At 47.9% G+C, this 19,121-nt stretch overlaps 2 protein-coding genes and 1 pseudogene across 2 annotated transcripts; 2 read left to right on the top strand and 1 right to left on the bottom strand.

Moving 5' to 3' along the window:
- Nucleotides 1–5,270: 5,270 nt before the first annotated feature.
- Nucleotides 5,271–7,060, bottom strand: LOC100388381 (creatine kinase B-type pseudogene; annotated as a pseudogene).
- Nucleotides 7,061–10,434: 3,374 nt separating this feature from the next.
- On the top strand, nt 10,435–12,809 carry LOC103787422 (proline-rich protein 23D1-like). The gene is given in 4 exon segments (XM_008979022.5): nt 10,435–10,850; nt 11,605–11,666; nt 11,898–11,965; nt 12,180–12,809. Coding segments are annotated over 4 exon segments (837 nt in total). The 5' UTR covers nt 10,435–10,773.
- A 2,993-nt stretch (nt 12,810–15,802) lies between these two features.
- LOC100409185 (protein FAM90A5) lies at nt 15,803–18,814 on the top strand. Its single transcript, XM_035269750.3, has 4 exons — nt 15,803–15,970; nt 16,598–16,797; nt 17,130–17,238; nt 17,750–18,814. The coding sequence occupies exons 1-4, from the start codon at nt 15,851–15,853 to the stop codon at nt 18,701–18,703; spliced, it is 1,383 nt and encodes a 460-aa protein (XP_035125641.2). The 5' UTR covers nt 15,803–15,850; the 3' UTR covers nt 18,704–18,814.
- The last annotated feature ends 307 nt before the right edge of the window (nt 18,815–19,121 follow it).

Consider the following 19,121-nt stretch of genomic DNA (forward strand, 5'->3'; position numbering starts at 1 on the left):
TATAAGGTGAGCAGCTCGAACCTCGCAGTAAATGGAATTCCTGCTAGACGCTCACTGTGGCTGCTTCAGCGTTATCACTGTCATGTACTCCTTTCCCTCTTTAGTAAGTTAGGAATTGTTTAGTGTTTTCCATTTACTTGTTGGATCTAAAACATCAAGTTTTAGAAAGAAATGTACCTAAATCAAAATTCAAGTTGGCTGTAGACTGAGCAACGTCTGCATTCTAGCTGTTTGCAGTGAGAATTAGTCAAGCATGGTTTACTGAAGCTGCAAGTTCCCCAAAGGTCATCTAACTCAACACCCTTATTTCAAAGGAAGAGGCTGAGACTCAAGAAGATTACACAGTTACTGACTTCGTCACATTTATATTCAGACTTTGGGCTTGCTGGACTTGTCGCCTTAGCATGTTCACAAAATAGCATGCTGGAAGAGAACAGAACAGCAAAAGGCAACCCCAAAGATGGAACGTTTCTCAGCGGTTCAGGTGAATAAATAGACGGAGGAAGAGACTGAAACAAACTGGGGGAAAAAAAAAAACTAGAAAGAAAAAAAATGGACACTTTCTAAAATCTCTGTTGTGATCCTGCGATCCCGGCCCTTTCAGAGCCATAACAATGGCAAACTGAGGCTTGATTTTCCCTGATTTGCCAAAATTTGGAGTCCCAGCTTTTGAGCAGAGGAAAGTATGTATCACAGACCATTTCATCATAGAAGACGTAGAGCACACCCTCCCAGAACAGAGGCAGCAAAACCCCTCCGCAATGCTCAGGAAAATTTCCTTCTCTAATCAATCAAGCTGGCTTCCTGTAGAGATGTAAATAAAAGAGAAAAAAGTCTGGAACAAGACAATTTGTAAAATGTTTTAAAATAAGGAATAAAACGTGTTTTCAAGAGATCTTCTGGTATTGGTACTTGTCCTTATGGTGCTAATTTTCTCATTCTGAAAACTATGCTGGAGGAAAATATGTAAAGTCATCTGTTTCAATCAGAGGAACTTTCTCAGTTTCTGCATATTTCCTAGAAATTCCTTATCCATTGTCTGAGATGAAACAAACAGGCTTTGAGAACCTAAGCGTATTTAGGCATTCTCGTTTCTTCTTTTTTCCCTGTCAGCGTCAAGTGACTTGAAATGCAATATACATGTCCTGTCTCCACTGTTTTCATAGCTGGTATCCTTCTCAACCTGTAGAATGTCTTTAAAAGCCAGGTATAAAGGCTCATGCAATTTCAGCACTTTGGGAGGCCAAGAGCCCAGGAGTTCGAGACCAGCCTGGTCAACATAGGGAGACCCCCTCCGCGCCCCCCCCCGCCACCGCAGATCTCTATAAAAAAATTTCTAAAAAATTAGGTGTGGTGGCTCACACCTGTAGTCCCAGTTACTTGGGGGGTTGAGCCCCGGAAGTTGAGGCTGCAGTAAGCTTGTGCCACTGCACTCCAGCCTGGATGACAGAGTGAGGCCCTGTTTCAAAAGAAGAAGGAAGAAGGAAGGAGGAGGAGGAGGAGAAGGAGGAAGAGGAGGGGGAGGAGGAGGAAGAGGAGAGGAGGAGGGAGAAGGATAATTGGGGAAGAGGGAGGAGGTGGGGAGAGGAGGAGGAGGAGAGGGAGGATTTTAGAGAGGAGGATGAGGAGAAGAAAGAAGGGGGGAGGATTTTAGATTTTAGCTCTTATACTACTAGACTTTCTCTGTATAAAGGTACCAGGTACCTCCTTAGTCACTTAATAGCAGCTGTTCTCTTAATAAATTACCAGGGCCGACTCCAGTGACCTCTGACCAGTGTTGATCTTTGAGGCCCTTTCTGAAACATTTTATGAAGTGATCAGTCTCCTGCATCTTAATTTCTCTCTCATCTGCCCGTGAGGATGTGTGCGCTGGGCATTTCTCCTTGTCTTCTGCACACATTCTCAATCTTCTTTGCTGACTCCTAATCTGTAAATTCTCTTTGCTGGGATTGCTGTGTTTCACTCTCTTCTGCTTATATGTGTCACCTCCAAACCGTCTCCTCCATTCTCACGGTTCCCAATCTTTACGGGCTAATGACATGCTGCTACTTCTTTACCAGCTTTTGTGACTTATGCTTCACTCTACTCTGGGTGCTGTGCTGGGACTTATGCTTCACTCTACTCTGGGTGCTGTGCTGGGACTTATGCTTCACTCTACTCTGTGGTGCTGTGCTGGGACTCTGAAAACTGCATTTGCCAGACTTCCTGGCCAGTGTGCTTCTTGTTAGCACCCTTAATGAAAGGCATTAGCAACAGAGTGGAAAACAAGACAAGGAATGAAGGCACTTGTTCCCGTGTCGTTTTTTGTCAGCAACATTCCAATAGCGGCAGGTGGTTGGCTCCAGGCTTCAGGCTTTATATTCTTTCCACGTTCTCAGCAGCCTTACAAAGATGCCAGAAAAAGACCAGCAGCACCCCAGCTTTATTTCCTTGCTTGTAAGAGGACCACCTGAGCTACGATCTGCTTTTCTATGCACCCTGTCTATCCAAGCACCTGTTGGGCCATGTCTCCTCCTCAGAAGTCTGAACACTGGTGATCAAGTGCCTCTGCCTCACTTGCCTGTGCCCCAGTTATTAAGCACTGCTCCCTTAACATTTTAAGCATGACTTACGTGGTGTACCCCACTAAGAGACCCAGGCAATTGGTACTGTGTCCCCTCCTCATAGGTTCAAGCTCTCGCTGCATATGAGTAACAGAATTTTGAGCACTAGCCCAAGAGTACCTTTCTCCGTTTGTTCCTATATGTTTAAAGGTGATATCTCTTTTGTGTGATTATTTCTGTGCCTTTTCAACCTTCCATTACTTATGCATCTAGTTTAAGTTGAATGAGCTGCTGGTCTTAACTAAGTGGATGACTGGTAGGCACTTCAAAGGCAATGTCTTTATTGCAATTTATTGGTTTGTTTCCAAATCTGGTCTTCATTTAATATTCTGAATCTTAGAAAATACTGTTATCGTTGGCCAGGCACGGTGGCTCAAGCCTGTAATTCCAGCACTTTGGGAAGTCGAGGCATGTAGATCACCTGAGGTCAGGAGTTCGAGACCAGCCTGACCAACATGATGAAATGCCATCTCTACTAAATACATAAAAATTACAAAAATATCTACTAAATATACAAGTAGCAAGCCTGTAATTCCAGCTACTCAGGAGGCTGGGGTAGGAGAATCACTTGAACCTGGGAAGCAGAGGTTGCACTGAGCCAAGATTGCACCATTGCAATCCAGCCTGGGCAACAAGAGCAAAACTCCATCTCAAAAAAAGAAAAAATATTGTTATCTTTTACTTGGCATTGAGTTTAAAAGTAGGGGGTTACTGAGGAATGCTTACTTTTCTGCATAAGTCACACAATTCACTCATGACATTAATCTGCATAAATTGCTCATTAATCCCTATAAATCTTAATGCAATTATTTCCCTTCCCTCTTTTTCCTCACTGTTGTTGTTCTACATCAGTGCCTTACTATCTTCAGCCTCTACTCTTACTGTCAAACTTGGTGTTAACGAATCGATCCTCACTACCAGTTATCTAAAATTACAATTTGCGGATTGAACTTTGCATAAAGGAATAGTTCTACTTTTTCATGATGTGTGAGCACACACATGAGCACACACACCCCTGTGAATTGTCAAACCATAAAAATTAGTCTAAGATTTATATTCAGCTGTCCACAAATCCTTAGAACACTCAAATATTAGAACTAGAAGCAGCCTTAGAAATCACTTAAGACCCTGTTTCCAGAACTATATTGGTTAATTAATATCAGTGTAACTAGCCTGAAATAATTAGAGCTCCATACCCCACTTAAATACTTTCAAATTGGGATCTCTTAAGCTAAGAATCTAAATTTGTAAAATGACGTTTCCAATTAAGTCTCCTGCACGGTGACATTTGAGAACTGTTGATCACTGAACACAGAAGCATCTGAGACCCATTGATCTCTGTCCTACATCGCCTGTTAGTTGCAGAAATAGAGATCCAGGCTCAGATCCAGGCTTCCTGCCTTCATGTCCGTGGCATATTACTGTGTTGAACCTTTCCAGGTGTGGAGAAGGCACGACCAAGTGGCTCACCTTGCTCAACCCCAGGAACAGGAGCTCAAACTTTAGTGGATAGACAGACACATGTCCAGCAAACGAACACTCCATGCGGTAAGTTTTACAGCTCCTGTGAGTTTAGAACATGTGCGGTTTGATTAATTATGACGAGTCACTGGGGTCCAGGGAGGTTTCACAGACAAAATGCCCTGTGACCATTTAAACCAACTGGTTTATCGTTTAGCATAAATCACTTTAACTGAAACTAAAGGAGTGTTGTTGCTAAACTTCCTTTGTTGCCAATAGATTCGTAGTTTATGTTCTCATTTGATAATTATTTCTATTCTAAACTGCTCACTCTCATTCTTCAGGGGAACTCAACTGAAAATGTTAAGGACTCTCTGTTCTCTTATGAAAGCCCTTCTGCTCATATGGTGTGCTTCTGTTCCTGGTTGTCTATATAGAAAGGTCTCCATAGGGCCGGGCGCGGTGGCTCAAGCCTGTAATCCCAGCACTTTGGGAGGCCGAGGCGGGTGGATCACGAGGTCAGGAGATTGAGACCATCCTGGTCAACATGGTGAAACCCTGTCTCTACTAAAAATACAAAAATTAGCTGGGCGTGGTGGCGCGTGCCTGTAATCCCAGCTACTCGGGAGGCTGAGGCAGGAGAATTGCCTGAACCCGGGAGGTGGAGGTTGCGGTGAGCCGAGATCGCGCCATTGCACTCCAGCCTGGATAACAAGAGCGAAACTCCGTCTCAAAAAAAAAAAAAAGAAAAGAAAAAGAAAGAAAGGTCTCCATAGTATAGAAAGGTCCTTTTTATCCAAACAAAGACATTCCACTGTCCCAGGTGAGCTACTGACCAAAATGAGGCTACCTATCTCCTGTCTCTATGGACACCTTCACCTGGGAGGACTATTTGCATTCTCATTTGCCACTTAACTTTCTTTCCCCATTTATTTATTTATTTATTTTTTGAAACAAGTCTCACTAAGTGGAAAAACAATCTGTGGAAGCCTTGACAAGTTTAATAAAATTGAGACCTTGAGGGAATCCACTGGGCAAAATCTCCAGTATCTATATATGGAGAAGGGGCTGTATGAGAAAGCATGAAAACTGATGGAGAGAACGGTTGTCCTCTAATCGCTGCCCGAGCTCTTCTGACCGTGAACCACAGAGCAGGCCGAGTAAAGGCTGACTTAGATGAACTGCAGTCAGAGGTGCTCCAGGCGTCTAGATGACCCGAAGGCGGTCCTCCTCGTTGACCCACACTAGGAAGGTCTTACTGCCATTGTGCCAGATACCGCGGGCACGGGCGTCAGGCCAGTGGAGGGCCATGCCCGAGGCCAGCAGCAGGCGTGACACAGGCTTGTCAAAGAGGAAGTGGTCGGCGATGAGCTGCTGCAGCTCCGCCTGGGTCATGCTCTTGAGCACACAGTACCCGCCCGCCAGCTCGCCGGCCAGGCTGGCCAGGGCTTCCACCGCGAGCTTCTCCATGGCGCGGCGCTCCCCGTGCGCACCCACGAGCTCAGAGCGTAGTTGGGATCCAGGTCGTCGCCGTCCTGCGGGTTGCCGGCGTTGAGGTCGGTCTAGTGCTTGTCGCTGGGCCTGTAGCCGCCACGCCGGTCCTCCAAGATGGAGTCGAAGAGATCCTTGAAGGTTTCCTAGGACTCCTCGTCGCCCGCCACGCAGCCCACGGTCATGACGCATGGGTGGCCCGGGTTGTCCACACCTGTCTGGATGACGTCGTCCAGCGTGAAGCCTCTCGCCGTGTTCTTGGCGGGCAGCTCCGCGTTCAGCTCGGGGTCTGCACCTTGGCCATATGGTGGCTGTGGCTGCTCAGGTCGGGGAACCAGTCCTCAGCCTGGAAGCGCAGCTTCGGCGTGTTGTGGCTGTTGGAGAACAGCACGGCGGCGGCGGGCGCGGGCGCCCTGCATCCTTCGGCAGCTCCCGGTGCGGCGCGGTCGTACTAGAACCACTTGCCACGTCAGGGGTTTTGATTATTCCAACATATATATGGTTTCTGTCCAGTGAGTTTTCTCCACTGAGTTCTCCTTCAGTCAATGCTCTGCCCTTAGTCCTGAGAAAGGTAACAATGGAGAGAAACTTTACGCATGTTGTGTATGGGCTACATCCTTGAGTCAGTGTTCTGTCCTTATACCAGGGAGTGTCATTTTCCCCAAAATTGTATATGACATAAGCCGTAGTCCTGAGTCACAATAAGATGTACTATTTATGTGGTAAATTGTGTGGGATTTGACAAATGCATAGCGGCAGGTTCTTTTATTCAAGCTCCTCTTCCTTCGCATACAGGGAATCAATCGCATTTTGTATATTGTCCTTGGGCGTTGCTTCTTTGCTTCAATTCTCTTTCGTCAAAGCAAATCGTACCGTGCTCTATTTTCATTTGATCTTCCAAAAGAAAAGTACTGAACATATAAACGAGAATTTCAGCTCTTCAGACTCAGATCCACCGCTAAGCAGAAAAGGCCAAGGCTCCTGCGCTGCAACACTATGGCCGGAAGAGGGCGCTGGAATCCGCCTTCCGGCCCCGCGGGGCGGGGCTGGGTCTCCAGGGAGCATGGGAGCCAAGGCTTTGGGGCAACTCAAGCGATGTCCACCACGAGGAAAACTTCCTGTCGGCAGCCCCAGCTGCTGAGAAGGGAGATTGACTGCAATCTCCTGGGTATTTCTCTGAAACAGCAATAAAGACTTAATTTTCTGGGCTGTTCCCACGTGTTTTGTTCTGTACTTCTTGTTGGCATATATTTTAGCATTATTTTACAAATGCATAAATTTGGGGTGGGGGTGGACTTTTTGATGGTTAATCGAAGCAGGCTGTAATATGTCCTCCCTGTGACCTCTTTCAGGATGGATTGTGAGGAGAAACACAAGAATTGTGAGGAAAATCTACAGAATGCAGGGACCCTGCAGATGAAGAAGTGTCGGACCAGGGCAGGGCCGGCAGTCTCAGTGCAGCCCGAAGGATAGGGGCTCCTGCGGAGAAACCCGAAGCTTTGCATCCGTGCATTTCCACATTGTGAGGGGCTCATCTTTCTTGCAGTGCTAAAGCCACTGGAAAATAGACAATGAAAGAGAGGGACATTAATTCAACATTCAGTTGTTGACACTAAAGCATTAAGAACCACATCTTTCTTTTCATCACAGCACTGCAGATTTTGAAAATGATTTCCATTACAAAGGCAAGGGGAAGAGGTACACTTGTGAACAACAGTTTGGACCCCGAATGAAACTATATCGTTAAATATTTCTTCAAAAATAAGTTATTATTCCGTGTTTCAGTATATATCCTGAGATTTTAACCTATAAATGGGTAAAAACATTTTGTTTATAGTCAAAGCGAGTATAATGCTAAAATATTTATTTGGCAAGCCCCTCATATTTTTATCCTTCTACTAGTTTGCCACCCTTTGGTTTTCAGCTAGAATTGACACAAGAAACTCACAATGAGGGGTCTTTCTCTTCCTTGACTGTAAAATATGCACACTCCGGAACACTCAACATAGGCTGTTTCTTGAATATCTCAACCTGAACCCTACAACCAGAGAGAATGTAGGCAAGTAATCCAATTTTTTTCTTTTGAGACGGAGTCTCCAACTGTTGCCTGGGGTAAAGTGCAATGGCGTGATCTCGGCTCACTGCAACCTCCACCTCCCAGGTTCAGGCAATTCTCCTACCTTATCCTCCCAAGTAGCTGGGATTACAGGTGCCAGTTACCACTCCTGGCTAATTTTTTGTATTCGTAGTAGAGACATGGTTTCACTCTGTTGGTCAGCCTGGTCTCAAACTCCTGACCTCGTGTTCCATCCACCTCTGCCTCTCCAAATTCTGGGATTACAGGTGTGAGCCAACGTGCTGGCCAAGTAACCCAATTTCAAAACTATGTCTGGGGGCCAAGTGTGGTGGCTCACGCCTATAATTCCCAGCACTTTTGGAGGCCGAGGTGGGCAGAACCCTGAGGTCAGGAGTTCAAAACCAGCCTGGCCAACATGCTGAAACCCTGTTTCTACTAACAATACAAAAATTTGCCAGGCATGGTGGTGCATGCCTGTAATCCCAGTTACTCAGGAGGCTGAGGGACGAGAATCACTTTAACTGGGCGGCGTGGGGTGGAGGTTGCAGTGAGCTGAGATCACACCATTGCACTCCAGCCTGGGTGACAGAGCAAAACTGTGTCAAAACAAAAACATACATCTGGCGGGGAACCGTGACTCATGCCAGTAATCCCAACACTTTTCGAGGCTGAGATGGGCGGATGACTTGAGGGCAGGAGTTTCAGATCAGCCTGGCCAATATGGTGAAACCCTGTCTCTACCCAAAATACAAAAATTAGCCGGGCGTAATGGTGCACACCTGTAATCCCAGCTACTTCAGAGGCTGAGATTGGAGAATTGCTTGAAACTGGGAAGCGGAGGTTGCAGTGAACTGGCTTGCACCACTGAACTAGAGCCTGGGAGACAAAGTGAGACTCTGCCTCAAAAAGAAACAAATAAGTAAATAAAACTACATCTGGTCTTCCGCAAGTATCTGCTGTTCTCCTCAGAAAAGACCAAAATCCACGAAGCAGAGAGACCTCTGAATAGAGGCACTAAGATCTGCCTTGGATGCTTTTATGACATTAGCAAAATTAAGTGAATTATCCTGTTTTTCTCTTATTCATCTAAATGATTTTTTTATCTTTTTTTTTTTTTTGAGATGGAATTTTGCTCTCGTTGCCCAGCCTGGAGTGCAATGGCGAGATCTCGGCTCACCACAACCTCTGCCTCCCGGGTTCAAGCGATTCTCCTGCCTCAGCCTCCTGAGTAGCTGGAATCACAGGCGAGTGCCACCACTCCTGGCTAATTTTGTATTCTTAGTGGAGATGAGGTTTCACCATGTTGCCCAGGCTGGTCTTGAACTCCTGACCTCAGGTGATCCACCCACCTTGACCTCCCAAAGTGCTGGGATAACAGGCATGAGTCACCATGCGTAGCCTCATCTAAATGACTTCTTACTAGAGAGGAAGGCTTCTCGGAAAAAGACATTTTGTAATTAGATTTATTTTTATAAACATCCAAGGGAAACGGGGTCTATACTTCACCTAATAAAACTGATCAGGGTATCAGCTAAATGAAAAGAGAATCTACAAACAAATTTATACAAGATCTAGGGAGAGAATGACGCCCTGAGCTCAAGGGCCTGTTAATGGCAGCATACCCAGTGAAGGTGCAGCCTCACAGATTTTCCATCTAGTTCAATTCTTGTATTTACTGGTTACCCTTTTCTCCCCCAATACCATCTAACCTTTTTTATGTTGTCAAATAATTTTTAATCATAAAAAGGTTAATTCTGAGTTCGGGCATTTGGTGTCTGGTCACCTGAAAGTTCGAGTGACTTTGTCTATGGAAATCATGAATTTTTAATTAATAAGTAACGTTGAAGGGGTAACTTGCATTACAATTCGGAAATCAGTCCAGTGGGGGATACAGGCAAGAAATAAGTTAACAGACAGATTAGCACATAGTGATATATTCGAAATTAAATAAAGGTCCTTTTTGTATTTTCCTCAGCTTGTCTTATGAGCCTATTAGGTTTGGATAACTTTCACCAGGAGATTCATTTTAAAACTTAATTCACTTAAAATACATAGTATTTTATTATTTAAAAATACTGTTGCTTGGAATGGTGGCTCATGTTATGGTGAAACCCTGTCTGTACTAAAAATTCAAAAATTAGCTGGGCAGGGTCGCACACCCCTGTAATCCTGGCTACTTGGGACTCTGAGGCAAGAGAATTGCTTGAACCTGGGGAAATGGGGAGGTTGCAGAGAGCCAAGATTGCACCACTGCACTTCAGCCTGGGTAACAGAGTGAGACTCTGTATCAATTAAAAAAAAAAAAAAAAAAAACCATACTGTCAGCCCTCCACATCCATGGGTTACACCTCTATGAATTCAACTAATCTTGAATAGAAAATAATCAGAAAATATTTACACAAGTTTCCCTCCCCCGCCCACCCAAAATTTGAATTTTCCATACACCAAATTCCTTATTGAGAACACATAAATGATGTGAGGTCTCGGCATCATATTAGGTACTGTAAGTAATCTAGAGATAATTTAAACTAAATGAATTAATATGAATACATTACATCTAAATTCTATACCGCTTTATTTAAGGGACTTGAGTTTCCTAGCACCAATCCTTTATGTTTACCCAGAAATGACTATACACATGAACCTTTCAAAAAATAATTGTCTTTCCTAATTAACGAACAAAGTACAATAGAATGTAAACAGCACTGTTTTAAAATACTGATATTTTATATCACAATTATATGGTGAATCAGAGTAGACGTTACATCAGATTGACTTTGATTAGATTAAGCTAATTATGACAGGGGCACGCCCACATCGATTGAGTTTTGATAAAAGTACTCCCATGCGGGTCCCTCCTATGATTTAATCAGCAGCACTAGCCAATCACATTCATCCATTTTGACAAATCCCATGGCTCTATCTCTTATAAGCCTCTTGGAATTTCCCCAAGATATCATTCTACCAAAGCATCATTCGACCTGTCCCAGGCCAGGGCACACTCTCCCATGGTCTGGCTGTGCTGAGCTGATCATCTTCTTCGGGTAAAGGAAAAGATCAAGTCATAGACTGTATAGATTTACAGAACGTAAATCAAAGATTGAGATTTTCTGATACAAGCAAATCTAGAGAACCTTTACTATGTGTGGTTACCGGTGCCCAAGAAGCCCCAGTGATTTCTGAACAGAATTGCAAAGTGACAATCAAGGAGAGAGCAGGTATGTTGGGATGTGTGTCCACCTCAGGTTGCCAGGAGGTTGACGTGTGACTGTGTAGGTGTGTGTGTGCTTGTGTGTGTGTGTGTCTGTGTGTGAATGTGTGCTAAAGGGCCAAACTAGGGCATAGAAGGCATTGAATTTTAGAAACTTAGAACACGTAGGGAAGATAGACGTCCCACAGTGGAAGCCCACAGGACGTAGCCAGCATGGGGGGTTTCTGGAACCTGTTAGGGGGCTCCTCTCAGGATTCCTCCACTGTCGATCTATGCCTCTGTAAATGAAAGTCGCCTTGCGTGTGGAGACACGTAAACTGTGGGCATGATCTAAATTTATTCCTTGTGTTCACTAGAAAATGAAACATTTCCCATCACCTCTCACTCCATTCACACTGTAACTGCATAGACACAGGGGTCAGATACCTGAAATACCAACATCTTCTCCTAAAGTCCTCAGACCAAATTAGATGCCCCCCCTTCTCATGTGGATGAGCTCCTGAGAAAGCATACTGTTTGCTGTGGTCACCATTCTTGATCACATACATGCGCCAACAGGAGAAGGCTTTGGAAAAGGTGAGGGCGAGAGATGAGTGTTAGTACTTACAGGGTGCAGCTACAATTTGGGGTTGAGCACAAGTGCACTTGACCTAGCGCCACAGGAAAAAATGTGTGCCAGATGATAAATGGAGTTTTTGGCTTGTGAGAATGGACTCTGTGTCACTGTGTGGAAGACTGATATGTCCCTTTCTGTCCCAAAGCTTGGCTACCACACAAATGAATCCACCCAAACGTCGCAAAGTGGAGCAGGGTCCCAGCACAGGTAAGGCACTCTCCCTGATATTTCTTAAGATCCCCATGCCTGGAAGTCAGCGTCATGTCTCATAATATCATAAATGGAGAGGGTGTTTCTGCAGGATGAGTGGGTTGTTGGGGGCTGGTGTCCTGAGGCTGGCCTGTGCTGGGTGGTGGATTTCTGAAGGTCATATTCTCAAATCCAAGAGACTTTTGCTGGAAGAGAGCCTCAACGTCCCTCACCGTGGTCTCTCTACAGGTACAAAAACACCCTCAATTCCAGGAGCTCCACACCAGGATTCATGCCAGTCCCTAGAACCTTCCCAGGTAAGTTCCTATGTCCCTGCATGGCAAACCTTGTACAGTGCTGCACAATCTTCAGGCTCAAGGGACATCCAGGGGATGTACATTTAGGTGGGTCAGACTGAGAGGGAGTTTGTATTTTTAAGTTGTGGAGGGGGAAGCTCCTGGCATCTCCCTTCCCATGAGCCTCATGTGCAGCCTTTTTGAGGGGAGAATGCTGAGGGCTGTCTTTCCACAGGAGCAGCAGGATTCCAGCACAGAGTTCATCGTGATCCTGGAAGAAGAGACAGAAGTGACGCTGAGCCTGGAAGAGGGCATCCTCATCCTGGCCCCAGAGACAGCCCTACAGATGACCCTGGATAACACAGTCCTTGTAATTGTCCCTGAGCACGACCTGAGGTCACCACATGGCCTGCAGTCCCCTGTGCAGATCCAGTACATCCTGCCCGCTGTGGATGGCTTCACCCTGGAGTTCCATGATGAAGATGGAGACATCTCAGACATGAGAAGAGAGAATGTGCCTCTTTCACCTGCAGAAGATGGGGAGGCAGCACCCCTACATCAACAGCCCTTGATGATGCCCCCAGCAAACCACATGGCTGGGATCAGCCCTTCTCTCCCAGTAACCCCACTGTGCATTCCACGCTGTCTGGCAGCCTTCCCCCGACGCTACCCTCTACCACCCACACCTAGTCCAGTGCGACGCATTAAACCAGACGACTACATTTTCAGCCTGCATGGTATGGAGCTCTGGTGCACCTCCTCCCTCAGACCTATGCCCCCTTCACCAAGTCCTTGTCCCCAGACCTATCACAGGATTCACCATAGGCCTCCTAGCAGAGTACGAAGATGTCTCTTCAGGGAGTGATTTAACCCAAGAACCCCCCGTCGCATTGACAGGTCAGAGATTGTCCAAGTCCTCAGTCGGTGCATTCCCTGTATGTGGAGAGAGTAATTCCAGGGACCTCTTGCTTCCCCTTTGCTGCTTCCCATCATCCACTGTCTTCAGTAGCAGAGGGTCCCCAGTGCTGCAGGGACGGGGAGCACTGCAGGGAGTTCAAATAAAATGATCGCATTTCACTTCACACACACTGTCCCTTAGAATTTCTCTTCCCTATTTAACTGCGTGAATCCAACCACACTCAGCTGAATCCCTGACTCCTGCATGTGAGGTGGCAGAGGTGCACAAGCGCTCCATTCCTTGTCTTAGTCCAGGTTCCCCCAATTCCCAGGCTATGCTTTTGAATAAATATTGATGTTATTGAATGATGGTGGTGACTGCCGTGTTTGCTTCCAGCTGAGACACTCTTCTGCTCTCGCTTGTCCTGTTTCCATTGACATTTGCCTTTGTTTAGTTTTGTTGTCCATTGTTTGGGTTTATTATCCATGTATTTATGAAACAAATGCTACCTTCTGACAAGTCCACTTCCTCCTCTTCCTCCTCCTCCTCCTCCTCCTCCTCTTACTCTTTCCTCCCCCTCCCCCTCTCCTCCCCCTTACCCTCTCCCTCCCATCCCCCTCCTCCTTCTCCATTTTCTCTTCCTTTAGGCAGAAGCTCCAGGTTCACTTCCTCCTTTTCCTCCTCCTCCTTCTCCTCCTCCTCCTCCTCTTCTTCCTTCTTCTTCTCCCCCTTCTCCTTCTCCTCTCCTCCATCTCTTCGTCCTCCTCCTCCATTTTCTCTTCCACAGAAGCTGGAAAATCTTCGCCCCACTCTACCAACACACGCACCTAGTCAAATTCTGCCAAGTGAATCTCAGGCAGGTTGCAGACATGCTGAGCATTGCTAGCACCCACGAGTCCCCAGTTGACTCACAGCAATGCCAAATGTGGTGAAGATTGTGACGGTCCCCATGAAGCCGCTTCTGCGTGTGCACACGAAAACTAGGCGCAGTTTCATTTGCCAAATAGAACCCAGCAAAGCTGAGGTACATTCCCTGATCTGGGGTGCACTTCTGAGGTCAAAGATTCATCCCGTCTTCTTTTCAGATGCCCGAGCTCTGGACCTTTCCATCATTCCCCACATGATCCTAAGAGTGGGTGAAGTTGAGGATCACTGGAAGAACGAGGCAAGGATATCCCACCACGCACAGGCTGTCTCCTTCCTCTGACCTGGGAAAACTCTGACCAGGATTCCACACCAGGAGGCCCCTGAAATGAGAGAAATTTTCTGAAAAAGAACCAATGGCTGCTCCCTTTGCGTTGCTATCGAGGGTCAGTATCTTCATTATCTAACAACACGTGGAAAGTATGGTATCCAGAATCAGTAAGATAAACTCTCTGCTCCACTGAGAGTAAAAAGGACCATGAGGAAAACGACCGAAGAGGCTGGTAGGAAACAATGTAATCAGACAGCTCAGAGGAAGAACACGGGGTGGGGTATTGGAAATGGGGGTGGGGGTTGGTAAGCAGGTGTTCCAATCTGAATCATGAATAATTAATAAAATGCAAATTAAAGGAGAATCAAGTTTCAACAGGTAAAGTGAAGAATCCCATGGGAAATTGCCCAGTTCAACTGTGTCTATTTCCCCACCTTCTAAAAAACACCATGTAAAATGAGACACAGCTAATGAGCTAATGGAATCGTTCTGACGGGAGACACGGAGTCTTCAAAGCTTGCTGGCATACATATGGGTTTCAGAATGTTTGTCAGTAGTGAACATCATCTCGGAGTGGGCTTTGTAGACAGACATTTCCCGGTCATGTAATTGGATTAAGTTGATTAGGTGAGGGTACCTTTCCGGATGGGCGTCTCCAGGTGCAGTATAAAAGGCAGCCTGCAGAGCCAGGCTCCCTCTCCGCCCCTTCCTCTGGCTTCCTGAAGGCAGCATCACTTCCAGCAGGGCTGCTGCAATACCTGCCCATCTGAGCGCCAGCCGAGGAACCATAGCAGACCTGCCATTTCAGGTTAGTTTCACTGAAAAATTGTTTGTCTCATATCATCCCTGAAGGGTTGGGAGGAAAAGAGACAGAGAAGAGTGAAAGGAACAGATCACATTGGGGTAATGACTACATGATAGGGTAAGATGTGTGTTCTTGTTCTAGCATTTCCTGGAGCAGGCACTGAGAACCTATTTCCATCTTCTTTCCATCCCTGAAAAGAAGATCGAGATGGAAATGGGAGCAGAAATGCTCTCCATCGTGCCGAATTGCTGGGTTAATGGAAAAAGAATTTTGGAACCACAGTTGTCTGTCTTGTAGTCACCTAAGAAATTGATATGGCCTTAGATAACCCTTTGTTTCCATAGTTCTTATGGCCACTATAAAATACCAGAAAAATAAAAACAGGGGCTGGGGCTGGAGCACAGCCAAAAAGATGGAACAGGAAACAGCATAACCAGCAAGGGTGATAGAGAGGACAATGATTTCTTTTTAGGAGTTTCTATTTGGCAGCTGCCAAAACAAATTCCAGAGGAGTGAATCAAGTTGTGATAGGAAGCATCTGTTTTCCCTGATTTAAAATCGACCTGCCAAAGGGGCCCATAGACCAGGCCCTGTAGTTTCGATTGTTGTGAGGGTCAAGGGAGATAGAATCACTGTCGTTCCCAGTAGGCTGAATCGTGATAGACCTAAGTCCAGTCTCCAGAGTCAGTTTTTGGGGGTTGAAATCTCAGCTCGCCATACAGAGGCCACGGGACCCGTGGCAGGCGAGGATTCCTCTTGGACCAGGCAATCCCGGCAGAGGAACATCTGGTAATCTGAGCATGCACATCACACTGTGATCCACAGACTGGACCAACTGCTGGGCAGGTCTCCTCATGACCACACCGGCAAGGAATTAGGTGAGGGCTTGTGGGTGTGTGAATATCCAGTGTGCTTAACCGTGGATTTCTGTGTGTTTGTGCGTGATTCAGGTGACCCGACGGTCGACCCTGAAAAAGGCGGACATCAAACCCCCAGGAGGTGAAGACGATGGCACACCGTGACCCCAAGAGAGGGGCAAACAGACTCATGAGAGCCCAGACCCTCAAGAAGCAGCAGAGGGCACCAGCTGGGCCAAAAGCTCCCCCACCCGATGAGGAAAATCCCAGGGTAAGTCTCGCCCTGGATCTTTCGGGCATCAGGGTGTCCCGTGGTCCTCAGGGACTGGGTTGGATTCAAAAGACTTCTGTCACTGCCACCCAGATTTCTTTTTCTTTCTTTCTTTCTTTTTTTTTTTTTTTTTTTTTTTTTAATGAGACAGGGTTTCAACTTGTTGGCCAGGCTGGTCTTGAACTCCTGACCTCAGGAGATCCACCCGCCTCGGCCTCCCAAAGTGCTGGGATTACAGGCATGAGCCACCGCACCCGGCCCAAATTTCTTTTGCTATCCAAGGTGGGCCTGGCTTGGGTCCTCCTCTCAGGCCCCATGAGAGACCCATCAGGGCAGCCTCCCTTCCTGCCTAGAATCCCATGTAGCCAGCTTTGGCTGTGTTGTTGACACTGGGTTCATGCTCATGACCCTTAGAACCTTGAGTCTTCCCCGTAAAGAGTTTCTCTATAACATGGGCTCCGGGAAGGGACATCGTATCTGATCTCTCCCAGCACTTAACGGCCCCCATGCCACCGTCCCCTCCCTAGAGTCCCTACTGAGCTCTGAATTCACAATCTGTCTCATATTTGATATTTGATTTCTGCCTCAAATGCTCGTGCACTGACAGCGCTTCCTTTCCACCCACAGGTCAAGTGCAAAGACTGTGGGGCCTTTGGCCACACGACCAGAAGTACAAGGTGCCCCATGAAGTGCTGGCACGGAGCCCTGGTCCTCCAGACCTCTGGCAAAAAGGAAGGGAAGGAAAACCTGAACCCGGGGAAGCCCAGGGTTGAGGGGAACCCAGGGCCCTGGAGCAAGGGGAAGGGAGAGGATGAAGAGAGACCAAGGTGAGCAGTGGGGGGGTTTTCACCGCTCTCTGGGTACTGCCACCTAAGAGCTGGGTGTCATCCCAGGTGCCACACCCAGGACCCCGGGGAGACAGATTCAGAGGAGGGAGGGGCAGAGGTCCTTCGTGGAGGTTGCCCAGGACAGGGGGAAGAGCAATGGAATGCAAAGGAACGTCCTTAGTTGGAAAACCTAGAGGGCCACGTGGAGGATGGGAAGCTTGGCACAGGAGGGAAGGGGCCCAAACATGAAATAGGACTGGGCCCCAGATAGGGGTCTCCCCATCCCCTGGGGAAAACTGGGGGCCATCACCTGAACTTTTTCTGTTCCACAGGCCACAAGAGCAGCAGAGGAAGGCTCTCCTCCAGATCATTTCTGGGAAAGCTCAAGCCAAGCAGCTGCCAAACCGAAAAGAATCGACGGAACCTTGTGACTATCTGAGGGTGAGTGTCGCCCTGGGCCCCTGCTCTTTTTTTCCTGTGGGTTACCCCAGGGCATTTCCTTGCAGGCCCCCACTGTGGGAGGGAATGGGGAAACCCCTCTTTCTTGCCTTCTCTGCCTCGGGGTCTCAAGGACCCTTTCAGGTCCATTTGATTCCAGGTGAAGGCGGTTAACGACGCCACCTTTCCTGATGCTTTCTCTGTGTCCCACTATGGCAAGCCTGCCAACATTTTCCTAGCCTCGTGAGGACATTAGGTCACTCCAGTTAATCCCCAAGACAAGTCCCCTTAGCAATGATCTTTTGCAGATCACTACACCTAGTGCCAGAGCACATTTTTCACGTGTCTTGTCCTGATCAGCCCTCCCTTAAGCATCAGTGCCTGCTTCCAAGGACTGCCTGTCCAGGCTGTATGAAGAATGTCAGGGTGCGAGCACCTTGTGTTTGGATGTGCTGGGTTTCCTGTCGGCTGGATGGGGAGGAAGGTCTAACGTGTGTGGTTTCCTTTCTTTCAGGTGGCAAGCAGGCCAATGCCGATCCACACCACCAAGAGGAGGCCGGTCGTGGACCCTGCTCTCACTGATGGCTCAGCTCCCAAAATAGCTGACAGGGGCTCCACCTGGGCTTCATTGTCTCCCCTCAGAAAAGCCAGTGTGAGCTCCTCCTCAAGTCCTGGACCCACGAAACTACAGATGGGGGGCGTGGCCCACATCCCTCAGGCTGTATTCCGGTGCCATGGCCCACAGCCTCTCTCCTTGGTGAAGCCCACAAACAGCCACCCTGAGGGTGGCTGCCGTCAAGCTCCCCAGGCTGCCTCCAGCACCCACGGCCTGAAGCATGTCATCGACCCCCAGGCACAAGCCAAGTGTCTTGCTGTGACCTTACAGCCCTGCCCACCAGCCACCACACACAGCTTGGGCCTAGGCTCCAATCTCAGCTTCAGGCGGGGAGCCAAGAGGCCTGCCCAGGCTCCGATTCAGGCTTGCCTGAGTTCCCCCAAGAAAGCCAGACTCGGTCCCGCCCAGATCCCTAAAGAGAGCATCCAGGGAGGAGAGCTGGGGGCCCTGGAGACTCTACAACCTCTGCCAGCTCTAACTGAACTTGGACCAAGTAGGTCACCCCAGGTGAGCAGGAGGACACCGCCCTGGGTGCCTAGCATCGACCTGCAGCCTCTGCAAAGCAGACCTTGCCTGCCTACTGTCCAGGCCTGCACCATGTCCCATCTCCCAGAAGCCAGCCAGGATGGAGACCAGCCTCTCAGAATGCTCTTCAGGAGACTGGAAGATGGAGGGTGGAGCTCCAGATTCCTGACGGCTCCCTCATCCCACTCTCTGGAGGAGCCGGGGGCCATCCTGGCTCAGAGCCCTCGTGTCCTAGAGAAGTCTGAGGGGCCCCGTGTTTGTCTTCCACCGAGTGTCCTCTATGAGGACCTTCAGGTCTCCTCTTCCTCCGATGAGGAGCTGGACTGACCCGGAGCGAGACTGCAGTTGGCAGGGGATCCCTGGCCTCCAGCTCCTGGGACTCGGAGTTGACTGTTGGACTGAGGAGCACAGAGCGGGGAGCTGACTTTGTGTGGTGACTCAGAAGCTTCTGAAGGGCTCCTGTGCATGTTGGAGCCCAGATCAGGCAGGGACCAGCTGCAGAGACTCTGCCTACTTGAATTCTGGTGAGGGAAATTATATTTGGAATGGGTCTCCTGAAACCCACCTGAAAAGCCTCTGTGCCAGGGATTCGATGTGTAAGAGACTGGGTGACGTACAGGGGTCAATCTTCCACTCTCATGTCAACTGGAAACTGTGGAATTACTCTGTGTCTGCTCTCTACATGACTGAATATGGGAAAAGTTAGGGAACCCTGATAGGTGCCCCTCTTCAGCCCCGCCCCACC

The sequence above is a fragment of the Callithrix jacchus genome, chromosome 13 (assembly GCF_049354715.1).
Source record: "Callithrix jacchus isolate 240 chromosome 13, calJac240_pri, whole genome shotgun sequence".
NCBI lineage: Eukaryota > Metazoa > Chordata > Mammalia > Primates > Cebidae > Callithrix > Callithrix jacchus.